This window comes from Channa argus, chromosome 3, assembly GCF_033026475.1.
Source record: "Channa argus isolate prfri chromosome 3, Channa argus male v1.0, whole genome shotgun sequence".
NCBI classification, from domain to species: Eukaryota; Metazoa; Chordata; class Actinopteri; order Anabantiformes; family Channidae; genus Channa; species Channa argus.
In genome coordinates this window covers 5,057,041-5,070,848 of record NC_090199.1, presented here as the reverse complement: position 1 = coordinate 5,070,848, position 13,808 = coordinate 5,057,041, and the positions used below count along the sequence as shown (strand labels likewise).

The following is a 13,808-nucleotide window of genomic DNA, read 5'->3' as shown; positions in this document are numbered from 1 at the left end:
CTTCATGCTGCAGTTAACAGCGAAGCCAATCATCTCATTGTTTCTTGGCTTGTCTTTGTTCTGTTGACTGGCAGTATCTGCTGAGTTGAAAATATATACATCTGTCTATCTGCTAACTATGTTGTGTTTCAAGTTTCTTATGATTTCTTATGATGTGACTGAACTAACCTGCAGTCACGATTAAACTCTTTGGATTCATCTGTGCAGTAAAAGAAGCGACCCTTGAAGAGTTGCACGGCCACCACAGCAAAGATGAACATGAAGAGCATGTAGACAATCAGGATGTTCAAAACGTTTTTCAGAGAGTTGACCACACAGTCAAAAACGGCCTGTAGGGGAGAAATGGAGGCATTTTTGTCACTTTTGCTGTTGGACTGATTAACCAGTGAGAGCAGCAGTTCGATGTTTTACTTCATCTTTTTTGCAAGAGTCGGCCCTTTAATCCTGAACAACATTAAAAAACATTTTATAATTTATCATATTCCTAAATGGCCTTTCATGGCAAGACTACATGCACTGAAAGGATAATGTTATTAAAGTTTGCATGATACAGAGCCAAATAAACTGATATCTACTGCTAAGTATAACAACGATGCCCATTAAACCCTGCAGAGTTATTTCATTAGCTGAATTTTAAACCTCGTAGTCCAGGCAAAATTGGCTCTAAATATAGGAACCGACATGATCTAGGCCTTGCTGATATGTTTTAACGTTTGCTAGAAAACAGACCATTGCATATGCAGCTCATGAACTGATGCCCCTACCTTCAACTTGGGAAGTCGTTTAATGGTCTTTAGAGGACGCAGCACCCTCAGCACTCGAAGGGACTTGATTGTACTGATGTCTTTGCCCTTGCTGCTCCCCCTAGTGTTCAGCATGAAAACAACAGTGTTAAGGGAGAATTAAATGCAAAGAGCAGAGTGGAGAAATGAAAAGGCATCTGCACTCTCTGCTGTTTTAATAAACCATTTTCAAAATCGGGGGGGTGAAGTGAGGTGTCTGCGCTGTTTATTTTAAACATAATCACTATAGCATTGCAATCAGTCAAAGTTTGTACTCTGCAGAAAAACTAAACTTTATGCACGTCAAACATGAAACCGGTGGGTGGGCAAGTGATCACTTGCCTGACCATTTGGTTTCATGGGCATCGAGAAGCAATGCACTCATCATTTGTAATAATCTTAAACCATAAAACAGTTGACATTCACTCATTCCAAATAGACAGGCATCTCCCGGCAGAGTGCCCGGCCAAACCTCTTTCTTTCTTTTTCAGTGACACGCGATCAGAATCTTGGAAAAAGAAATGGGGAGTTTTAGATGTGGAAATATGAAATGCGGGCTATACGTTTTATATGATTAGGATTATATCATCATAATCCTGAATGTGGTGACACTAAATGGATTGATTTGGATATGTTTCACATAGCTTCCCTTCACTGGAGCCCTGATTTCTAAAAATGTTTGTATGTTCATTCAGCCAGGACAGAAAGCGGAGGCTATGCAAGACTCTTTGGACATGTGACATCACTGAGACAACATGACATCACACGTCAAGACACACACACTGAAATACAAACTCCTTCAGTCACTTGGTTTCATGCGCTGGTTTCCTCTCTAGCGCTCATAAGTGAAAATTTGTGCTCATGATTTGTTTGCCCACAAACCAATACCAGGGTGTCAAGGGAGTAAATAGCCAAGTTGATCTTTACAGTAAGTGGATGGGCAATTTTCAAAAAAATAAATAAAAAAGTAAGGCAAGAGGTGCCTGGACGCCTGCCAAGCCTGAGCAGAAGGGAGGTCGTCCATCAAGGCTCGCTCTTTAACTACGGACTCAGTGCCCGTGGCAGAAAACTTAAGACAATTCAATTCAAGGCTGATTGATTGAGTCTGAGGCCTGGCAGTTCTATGTGTTCGTGCGTGAGACTCAATCGATAATCAATAGGCCTTCCGTCTTTGAAGTTGAGCAGGACTGAGGTCTCTCTATGGAAGCAGCTTGAGGGTATTAGAGTAAAGCCCATTTAGGCCATAGGTGTTAGGAATTAACAACACTCTACACACACACACATACAAACACACACACACACACACAAACTGCAAGTTTGACAACTCTTTGAGTCTCATAAGTTATGTCTAAGTTGGTACAAAGAATTGACATAGCAGTGTGCAACCTCTGGTAAAAAGATGGATGGGCATGGAATCTTTCTTCCATGGCAAATTAAGTTAACACTCCAACCAAAATCTGTTTTTTAACTGAAACACTCAGCATAATGTAGGATTAAAAGTTGGCTGTAAAGGCGTATGTCTGTTCCTTCTTGAAAGCTTGGATACTTTTTTTATAATAGATGCCAACCGTGGAAGCTTTTATGGTGTAGAAAAGGTCCACAGAAACTTTACCAACGTGGAGCATCCGGCTTCATAATACATTCTGACGTTCACCCATGTTCAATACAATCATGTTTGTCAGTGAACCAAGCTTTCTAATACTGTCTGGTGGGCCGGACTATACGTAACAACATCTTATATGTCAGTACATTCCTGTTCGTTGCATGCAGTCCTGTCCTGTGTTGAAATATTATATCCATTTATTACTAGGTCTGACCTAGTGAGATTGCAGTCCCAACTTCTAAAAAAAGTCCCCAGGGGGCTGTTTCAGACATGAAGTTGACATGTTGAGATGCTGAAGTTAATTCAAATTAACGGAAAAGAGTGAATGTTTAAAAGGGTAAATTTGGCTGATTCGTCTGCAGCGACATGGCTGTAATATTGCTCTGCAGTAATAAATAAATATACAAATAACTGAATAATAGCTAACAATAATAATAAAGTGTAATAAACATTTTGACCATTAACTGAATTTTCTGGACTGTATTTGATCTCCTTAAAGTTACATCTACTATTACAACACAATCTGTGATTCTGTTAATTCAACACTACATTGGAAAAGCCCTTACTTTAAAAGTAAGATCACCTCTTTTTCTAACCAATGGGACTGGAGGACAGGAGTCGTAAGGACAGTAGGCAAAACCCTGCTCATGCATAAAGCTTGACAACATTATGCATGAGGTTTGTGACAGTTTTCGTCATAGTCTAATCACAGCCTTAACCCAAAAAAAGTCTTTACAGCCTCATTTCACACCTACAGGGTGTGAGTGTCAGGAAAACAAAACAGACTTGGTGGAATATCACTCTGATGTTACTGTGCACGTGAGAAATGTCTGCTATTAAATTATATGGCAGAGAGGATCAAAAAAAAAATTTACCTTCAGGCATCAGGTTAAACCTTTTATCTTAAACATATCAATTAAACTATTGTGATGTTTGGATGCTTTTCCGTGGCATGATGTTAGGATGGTGAAGATTAGGACAAAGTACGGTACGGCGAGAATGAGCACGGACCATTAGAAGAAAAAAGAAAGAAAGAGAAGGAAGCCAATTTGATGGAGAGCAAGGGACAGAGTGGAGGAAGAGGACAGAGGAAGAACTTTACCGGGTGCTGGTTCTGTTGAGTTTCATCGGAGGTGGACACAGCAAGAGTCAGTGACAGCAACAAAAAGACAGAGACAGAAGAAGAAGAAGAAGAGGAGGGCGAAAGGAAGGAGAGGAAAAAACAAGTAGAAAGACAGACACACACATGGACAAACATTGATAGAGAAAGACAGACACAAGACAAGAGAGGGGAGGTTTGGTAGAAACAGATAAAATACATCCACGTGAGAGACAGACAAAGGAGGAAGGACAGCAAGATGGCCATAACTCCTTAGCAAACCCCACCCACTAACCAACACCCAGGTACACACATCCCATCCACCTCTCGCTCCGTGTCTACACACCCCCTAGATTTCATTATGGGTTCCATGATCCCCACATTCTGTATTATACTGTGGTTTCCACCGCACAACTATACATATATTACATATAACAATATTTTATTTTGAAACACTTCATACTGTTAGTTGCATTACATTGTATTTTTAAAGTCTGAAGTCAATTGACTCAATTCAACTCAATGTCAATTCTTAAATAATGAGATGACACAAAGTAATATTTAACCCTACGGTGACATTAGTTGAATAAACTGCTTTCTGCTGTGGCCTGCTGTTCCCGCAGCTATGAAGAATTACCTTCACAGTAAGCGGAGAAAACTCGACTGGTGCATCCATTCACACCGATTCTTATCTTATCGCACCATAATGATCGGTTGGACCAGGCCTACTGCACACATTTTCACATCAGCTTCAATCATTTAGTTGGATTTTACCAAAGCTCTTCTCCATGCACATTTACTGTACACGGGGAAAGAAAAAGTCGTCAAAGCTTTGTAAGTCGCTGGTTCTCGACATGTCAGAGCACATGGGCATACTTTCAACACATCCATCATGAGTTGACACTCAAGAAACCAGGATCTGTGTGTATAGCCCGAAACACACACACACACACACACACACACCACCAGTCAGTAAAGGCATTCTTACAGAGTACTTCCACTGCATGCAGTTGTCAGTCACAACAGCGTATTATTTTGGAGGATGAAGGCTGCCAGAAGCGCAACTGTAGTGTTTAAAACCCACAGGAATGTGAAGCCATTGCACTCTGACCATGCTAAAGTTCCTCAATAGTACAATGGTTCTGTGATGTCCCTGCTTTTAAACAATGTCATGCGTCCAAGTGAAATTTCATAGGCGTATGTGAAACCTTCACCCCTTAAAGCAAAACCACACTGTATCTCAGCCCTGGAGCAGATGGTGGGAGCAAGGAGGCAAAAGAGAAGAGATGGCGAGTAGGGTGGAGAGAAGAGATGCAAAAGTGAGGCAGCCAATGAGAGCATCTTAAAAGGGAATGGAAAAGGTCGGTTAAAGAGGCCAAGGGATGGGAGGGTAGCCACAAAAGAGGTAAGAGGGAATAGGGCCTGTGAAGGAAGGGAGGAGGCACTGTTCTGTTGCTGTGTGGGGTTGGGGTGACATGCTGTGGAGGATGCAGCCGTGGAGCAATTTTAAACTTGCCGTGACAAACCTATCAACCTCGTGGCATAGTACAGTTACATATGCTCCCTCGTGTCTTTCTTTCTAGACACGTGATATTTCACTTCGGTGAAAAAGCTTACTGCTAACAGTATTCGTGTGTTTGACTTGTGTTTGATCTGACCAACCTTTATCTTTCAGGAAACCTGTAATTGGAGCTGCTATGGATGTGCTAATGTGAAAAGGAAGTAAATCTTACATATATAAAAATGTAGAGTGGGTGGAAAAAACACACACATTTAGGTAAATAATCTGAAATGGTCACTTATTTACAGTTATGAATCCAATAGAATAGTTCAATGTTGTAGTGTATTTTCCAGCTTGTGAGACTACAGTGTTATTAAGTATTATTACGTATTTTAAAATTGTGTTTAGGTTACAGCAGCTGATCAAGGTCAGAGGAAGATCGAGGGCCCGTTTTATACAAGAAAATGTAACGTGTGTGTCATTTTACACAAAATGTGTTTTACTGCTTTTAAACACATCCACAAACTTTCTCTAACCGTTACATCAGTGGTTTTCTTACCTCAGCCTTACCACACACAGGATCTATCTCAGGTCTTTGGCTTGACAGTCCAGTGCTTTTTACACCTGCGTCCCTCCCCCTCCACCCCCTTTGCAACTCACTTTGCCTTAAAGAATATTCATATATAGTTTGAAAATACGTTGCATCGGAACATAATGAATAATTGATTATGTTCGCTACAAAAACGTGATTGTGTTTGCAGTTTATCTGTGTGGGAAGGTCATTTTTAGGAGACAGGGTTGGATATAATTGAGGTCATTCAGACAACTAGCAACCCCATTACTGGAATGTGCTGCTGAAGTTAGCTCATTTTATTAGGAAAAATCCCAATAGCTGCACATGCATTATGTTCAGGATGTTTTTCTGAATATTAAGAAAACAAGCAACAAATTGTTCATTTTGGCTAATCTTTGTAGTTGCATTAAAATGTTTATTTTGAATTAACACAAATGGATTCGAATGGCCCGGCTAGCTAACCAGCTAGCAGACTGGCACCACCACCACATACGCTTTTGTCTGGTGCACTTTCATACAGTGGGCAGCATGGCCAAGTATTGGTTAACACTGGTAATGCTGAGCCTGCAGTTACAGATTTGCATGCTCTGGAGGGTGCGTTGGAAAAGCTTCCGTCTGCGTGGTCAGCCATAATGGAGAGAAAAAAGTCTGGTTACAGAGCTACCTGGCTTAATGTAGATATGGTTTGCATGTCTCTACAGTATGTGTCAGCCCTGAGAAAGAGTGGTGACCTATTCCTGGTGTACTCCTCATTTTGTCCAATTACAGCCGCCCTTAACAAGGTAAGCAGTTTAGATAATGGATGGATGGACAATTTTCTTGCTTGGACATGAAGATGTTTCTCCTCTGATGTAAAAGAGTTCTTCAGTTCTAACTTCAACTGTGAAGTCACCAGGATTTTAAACTCTGTTGGGCTCTTAAGTCTTTGACATCCTGAAGGTTGAAATCACAACTGACCATCATGTCTGTCACATGAATTCGTACAGTGGGATGGCTGTTAAATTGCCTGGGAAAGGGACGTCACAATTTATTTCTGCAAGGGTCATAAGCATTGTTGTAGTCCACCACATGCCAACTAAGGTGGCAAACATTATATTATATTAGATAATATATATATAATGGGGGGGTAGACTTTTGTACGGGACTCGTGTGGCTATGCAGTGATGCTACACCGTAAATGTGGTTTGCATTCAGTCTGAACACATTTAACAGCTACTGAAGCAAAGACTCACAGAACATATTTAGCCTGAACACATTCTTTACCTGGGGACGGCTGAACATCGGTAACAGTGATGCAATCTATTGCATCACAGATGTGCTCATGTTCATGCGGCGACCTAGTCAGACATGCACTGATCAACTTCAGAGCTGAAGAGGATGCACACACAAACTGTAATCTGCTTTTTCATAACATACACAAACATTAAGTTTTTCCAGCTGCTGTACCATACATATTTAATTTACATGTATTTATCTATACACTGCCTCAGCACAAGAACAAATTATTCCACCCACCACATCCTCCCCGGCATGCCTCTCTCTTACCCTCCCACCTTTAGACTGACTTCCCCGGGTCGTGCAAAGGAAGGAAAGTTAAATACCTGAGCCTCCGGGTATATAGTCTGAACCATGGATGTGTATGTGTGTTTGAGAGTGTGTTGGTAATTGAGAGGGGAACGAGACGATGACCCCTGGCGGTGTTCCTCCTTGTGGCGAACAGATAGCCTGGGCACTTAAAGGGTTAAAGGTCTCTGGGGCGCCCTCACCCCCACGGACAGATTGACTAGGACCTCCAGCCAGGAGGACAGGGGAGAATGAGGAAGCAGGAAGCAAAGGTGTTGTTGGGTTAGAGGCAGGATGTTGGCTTGAATGGCATTTGGAGAGTTGTGGTTAAAAGATGCGTGTGGTGGAGTCTGATGGGGCCACAGGTTAATTATGGACTGCGGGGGTTCTATCTACGGCACAGTGGCAAAAGAGGGAACAATGGGTGACACTTATTCCTAAAATACAACACATTTTAGCTATGCTACCGGCAGGGCTTCTTGGATGGCGATGCTTATCGATCGGCCCACCCATCACCACAGTGGACCATGCTACAAAATGTAAAAAACTATTGGATGGAATGCATCCATTTCTACCCCAAGATGAATAGTAACTCCATAAATTGAACTATGCTTTAGACCAGGGGTCATCAACCTTTTTGAAGCTGAGAGCTACTTCTTGGTTACAGATTAATGTGAAGGGCTACCAGTTTAATACGCACTTTTGAAATAACAAATTTGCTCAATTTACCGTTAAATTTATGTTATTATTAATAATTAATTTCATTAATGACTGTGTGAAGACATGGATCATGTTAATGATTTCTCACAATAACTTTCAAATGTGATTTAAAAAAGAATAGCAACAAAAACATTAGATGCAGCTCATTGGTAAGTGGTACTATGGTGAGCTATTTTTAGAACAGGCCCACGGGCGACTCATGTGGTCCTTGCGGGCTACCTGGTGCCCACGGGCACAATGTTGGTGACCCCTGGTTTAGAATCTTGTCTTGTTTTTTGTTACGTCTTACATTACGTCACGAATTCTGTATGAACTTCTTTGAGTTAACAATTTGATGCAGAGCATTAATTGCATTGTTCTATTAACGGTGCTGCATGTTAGGAATAAGTAGGGAAATCTCTTAGGTGCACACGGTGTAATGATAGGTATGAAGACAAGCTCTTATGAAAGAGGATGTTAAAAGATGTTTGGAAGAAAGCAAACATCAAGGGACAAAAGCTTGAGGGTCTGGAGGTGTGTTGTAAGCAAAATCAGGGATTTAGATGCAAGAAAAGAGGAAGGGATGACTCACGGCCTGGTTGGTGGAAATATCAGAGCGGCATGGATTGTCAAATTGGGCACAAAAGGAAACAGGAGCAAGGAAGATTGGAAGGAGAAAATGTTGATAAGGAGCAGCTGGTGCTTTATAGTTTATTACATCACTTAAGGGGAATGATGTTCGGGATAGTCGTTAAGGTGATTGTTTCAGGCAAGGGAGGGTGGACAATGGGTGGACACAGTGAAACTACACTCTAAAAACATCAGAACCATCCATTAAGTCCGACAAGTCAATGTAATTGTTCCAAAAGAGTTCTTCAGGGTACCCCCTGAGGTTCTCCAAAGATTACGGCATCAAGAAAAAGCAAGATTTCAAAAGATGCCCTCATCTTTTTTTAGAGTGTAGGTGCAGAGATGGTGAGGCTCTATCAGGTAAGGGATATCAGGGTTAGAGTTGAATTGAGGATCACCGGTGGATGGCCAGGTGAAGGTGGTAATGAAACATAGAGAAAGACCATCTGATGTGATGACCAAGGAAGACACTGAGCGACCAATGGGAATAGAGAAAAGTAGATTTCAGGAAGGAAGGTAGATGAAGAAAAAGAGTCAGACAAAGGTTTAAAAAGAACAACAAACCAGAACATAGAAAGTGTGAAAGGAAATAGAAAGAGCAACAGAAGAAAAAAGTTTTAAAGGCAAAAAGAAGGTAGGAAAAGACTTGAAGACAGAGATTAAAAGACAATAACAGGAGGTGATGATTTTAACAGTACAGCAGGCAGAGACAATAAGAGACAAAGGTTAACGTTGCCTGTTGTATCGCGCGCACGAGGCCGAGCGGCGAGGGTCTTTCTGTGAAGGGTGGAATGTTTGTGTGTGCTGGTGGGGGTGATGGGGATGATGAGGAGGAGGGTGGGAGGGCACTTACGTGAAGGCGAAGGCCACCAGAGCACCACTAACCACTATAAAGTCCAGAATGTTCCACAAGTCACGAAAGTAGGAGCCTTGGTGCAGGAACAAGCCCAGCACCACCATCTGAAAGACAATGAACACGATCAGCGCTACATGCTCGGTTGTATTCACGTACTTACCCAAACACACACTCAAAAACAAGCTAGACACAGCACGAATGCAAGAAAACACACAGACACGTGAAGTTAAGGGATCACAATTTTTGCACAAAATCACAACATACTTAATGTGATCACGCAAAAGCAAAAGGATAAAATTTTAAAATAAAGAATACACACATTAATATGCACACAAACGGTGATACTTTGTTACCTTGATCAACATTTCAAACGTGAAGACGCCTGTGAAAACGTAGTCAAAATAACGCAGCACCTGCAGGGCAACACAACAGAGTGAGATATAATTATCGCGGCAGAGAGAGAAGCAGAAAAAAAAAAAGAAACGAAGCAGGGAAGATTAATAAAACGAGAACTCCACAGCCTAATCCTAACTCTAATCCTCTTTTCATTTTCTTTTTTTTGCCAGTCCAAAATATCAATTTGTCATATCCCATTGTCACATTCAGTGTCCATTGTTCTTTTCAATACTTATTTAGATTTTTAGGAGGAAGCAGATTAGAGTATGTTTACATGTGAGACACCTGACAGAGCTTAGTTTGGGTCGAATGTCACTGATGTCACTGTTTGCCTGTGTACGCTGGGCATGTTTCAGAAAGACTTCAATAGAAAATAGTCATTCATATTAAAATGCTGATTAATATTAGAGCAAAACAGTTTAATTCAAGCTACACTATGTTCCTTTTTTGTAATAATTAATTTAACTACTGCAGCTACTCCTCTCATACTGAGGATTCACGCCAGTAACAGTTGCTGGAATACATCGTGGTGGATGACTCATCCGCTAGCAGGCCACTGATTCTGAAATCAGTTGAGAGGGAAACTGACAAGGATGGAGTTGCAGAGCTAGAAGGACTAGAATGGAGCAGGGAGAGAGAGGAGAGGAAGCAGCTTGTGGTTTGCTCAGAAATCTCATGGCGGCACCAGCTTGATTTTGAACAAATTACAATTATAGCTTAAATTTTCCTTTAAATTTGTTTGGGTCCAACTTTTCTACCTCTCTACCTCTAGAATTAGGATCTAGAATGAGTCGACATTATGGCCACCATCATCTATAAGCTTTTCTGATGCAGAGTCTAATGTTGGTTAATCAGTTTAAAGCACTTTGCAATCATTGCATTTACATCCTGCATAGTTTCGTGCATAGCACGACTGAAAACAGCGGATTTCCTGATATCATCCAGCATAAAGGAGATATAATGCCAAACGATGCCATCTGTGCTGCTAATAAAAAGCAATGCTGTGAAAATTACTAAGAGCCATGTTTTCGTTTTACAGGCGAACAGAAACACACACACACACACACACACACACACACACACAGTAATGTCTCACATTGTTTCGTGGTGAGTCAGGCCAGACAGGGTCCTCTGCAGCGAGGGCGATGCTGCTCATAGCGATGACAGACAGGATGGTGAACTCAAAATACTTCAGAGTAAGGATGTAGTGGCAGCACTTGCGAAACCTGGTGTAAATACATGGACGCATACAAGCACATGTTGGAACACAGAAAAATCAAAGAAAATCTAATTGTTTAAACGTTTCCGTGTCAAGAGAGAAAAATGTTTAATTCAGCAACAGCATTTTAGAAGAGTGTTTGAGAGAAGACACACGAACACTCACGGGTTGGTGGTGGACATTATAAAGCAGGAGCTGTAAGGAGGCATGGGTTTGGGGCCATCTTCATTTCCTCCCTCATCCTCCTCCTCCTTCTTTTCCTCACTCTTCTTCTGGTCCGTGTTGGCATTCTTGTTCACTGAGCAAAACAAATAGGCAGAAATCAGAGAGGAAGAGGAATGAACAGACAGACAGGTCAGTTTCATTAAAGCCATGAAAAAAAAAACAAAAAAACCATCTGCCAAGATTGTTTCGAGAACAAAACGGAAAGGAATCATGCAATTCAATGCAATTCCTTACTCAGTTTAATTCTTTGATTAGGTAAAAAAGATTTTTACCAAAACACTGTATCTACCATGACCGTCATGCCTCTAATAGACGACAATAGAACAGCCACATGCCACAAGGCCACGCTCTGTCATTTCTTGTGCTTAGTGTGGAAATGCAAAACGGTGGCACCAGATATTAACAAGTCTAGACAAATGGTGGTTATTATTTGTTTGCAAATCTTTCTTAATGTCCAGCCGTTGTTTATAAAGAACGGCTTACCTTGTAGGATGGCGTTGGTGGAGGGGTAGGGGTAGACAGGAGGCATGTCTATAGCCGTGTACTCTGGTTTGACCATGCTTGTCAGAATTAGACTGTCCATGCTGTGGATTAAGGTGTGGGTGTCAGCATCACAACAGTTCAGCAGGTTATTGACATGGTCTGGGTGGTCAGGGTGATCTGGTGGGAGGGCGTAAGGGTGCTCGTGGGCACCGGCCAGTTTGCTGTTGTTGCGAAAGTTGTCCAGATCCTCGTTGTACTGCTGTATGGGCCGTGTGGTGGAGAGACTGGGGCCTGTGCTGTGGTGATCCCTGATGGACGAAGACATGGAGAGAAAGAGCAAAGCTGAGAACAGAAAGGATGAGGTGCATTTTACCAAAAACAACAGATGTTTCCTGTCTTAAACTACTACACACACTACAACACAGTTAAACTACTAATTAATGCACTGAGATATAAATACAACATTTAATTTTTTTGGCTGCTACTAACTGGAGAATATATTTGACAATTAATACACTTCTGGGAGGTCTATGTGAAGTTTGTGTCAAACAACACAGTGTCAGCCTAATAATGACAAGATGTGTCATCTGGAACAACAACGACTGCTGGACATGACATTAGATTCCCAAACCAGGCCCCAGCAAAAGATCAGCATCAGCAACATTCCAGGATCACATATGTGACAGTGACAGTCTCAAAAGACATTTAAATGAGTCTAACGGCTGTTCATGTTTAGGTGTTTTGTTGAATTTGTTGAACTTCCATTGAGAAGTGACTGGTCTGAACAAGTTACTGACCAGAGTGTCAGGTGGCTTCCTGATCTTTTAGGCAAAGACTAATTGAACAGCTATTAATGTTTGTCAGGTTGTAATTTGAGACTCACACGTGGAGAAAATAAACCCTTCCTTCACTCACTTTCTGGTGCGATGCCCTCTACTCCTCTCCTGGTTGCCATGGCGATGACGCTTTGTCTTTCGTCCCTCCCCTTCTTCGCTTTTCTCCCCCTCTCCCTCTGTGCCCCTTGATCGGTGTCCTCTGCCTTCCTCGCCCTCTCTGGTTGCCCGTCGGTGCTGCCTGGACCTCCTGTGCTCATTGTTCCCCTCTCCCCCCTCGCTATGGTGGGGAGACACGCTGCGAGCCTCCCTGCCTTCTCTGTTCCTATGCCGGTGGCCTCGGTGGCTCCTGTGGCTGTGCCTATCCTGTCCCTGCTGGCCATCCACATTCCCGTCCACATTGCCCAGAGAAGTGTAGCTGAACCCGTGCTCCATGCGAGTCTGCATTGGCAGGCCAGTCTCGGCACCGTCTGGCACATTGGCTTTTTGATGGCAATGGTAGTGGTAGTGATAGTAGTGGGCAGCTCGGCGGTAGTGGTCAATGTCCTGCCGCCTGTACTCTTGGTCCAGAGACATCTCGCCCGGTTGGGTCTTGTTAGTGTTGTTGTTGCGGTTGTCTTGTGGATTGACCACCAGTGGGCGATCCAGGTGGGTCTTTATATCACCACGTGATTTACGTGGGTAGGAAACCTAGATTGGGTCAATAGGGTATCACATGGGATGAGTGGGTGCTGTTAAAAACTCAAAAACTGTTTGGCATAAAGGGTCAGACCATCCAGACACCAGCAATAATTGAGTAAAAAGTATCTAGCCGTGCAGAAATATTGGACCAAACCTCAGTGTCTACAGTATTTAAGACTGGTTACCTTTGTTCTACTGGAGGACTGAGACCACCACACAATAGTACTGTAGGTACCTTTAGACTTTGAAGCAATGCTGTAGAAGCACTGACAATAAATAATATCTGGGATAATTCCCTTAATTTGAAAATAACTTCCGTGTTATTCTTTAATTTGCAAAAAGAAAGTGAAAGAGAAATTGAGAGAAAGCAAAGGATATTTCTGTGCCACTGTGTAGCTCTGCAGAAATATCAGGAAGCAACAGAAAAGCCTACAGTGCACAGTCACGGAAGAACTATGGGATGGGTGTCTGCAATGAGCCTGACGAATTTACTTATGTTTAGCATTTTGCAAGAAAAAGCAAAGCAGTTTGCTAATTTTAGTCAAAGCCATGTATCTGCACCAATAAAGGAAATCATTGTTTCCTCACTGACGTGTCTGTATGTAGGTATGTTGGAGACTGTTTGGCAAATAAGGAAGCAACGGTTGACCCCCATTGGTAAAGG

The 13,808-nt window shown here is 42.1% G+C and overlaps 1 protein-coding gene across 22 annotated transcripts in view; it reads right to left on the bottom strand.

The window, feature by feature from the left end:
* cacna1ab (calcium channel, voltage-dependent, P/Q type, alpha 1A subunit, b) overlaps positions 1 to 13,808 on the bottom strand; it is a 123,936-nt gene that overhangs the window by 47,199 nt on the left and 62,929 nt on the right. For all 22 annotated transcript variants that reach the window (XM_067496650.1, XM_067496642.1, XM_067496636.1 and 19 more), the window contains 8 exons: positions 12,546 to 13,153; positions 11,631 to 11,938; positions 11,088 to 11,220; positions 10,800 to 10,929; positions 9,661 to 9,720; positions 9,305 to 9,411; positions 765 to 864; positions 169 to 329 (listed from right to left, as the gene is read on the bottom strand). In XM_067496650.1, the coding sequence (XP_067352751.1) occupies positions 169 to 329; positions 765 to 864; positions 9,305 to 9,411; positions 9,661 to 9,720; positions 10,800 to 10,929; positions 11,088 to 11,220; positions 11,631 to 11,938; positions 12,546 to 13,153 (1,607 nt within the window). The remainder of the gene's footprint in view (positions 1 to 168; positions 330 to 764; positions 865 to 9,304; positions 9,412 to 9,660; positions 9,721 to 10,799; positions 10,930 to 11,087; positions 11,221 to 11,630; positions 11,939 to 12,545; positions 13,154 to 13,808) is intronic.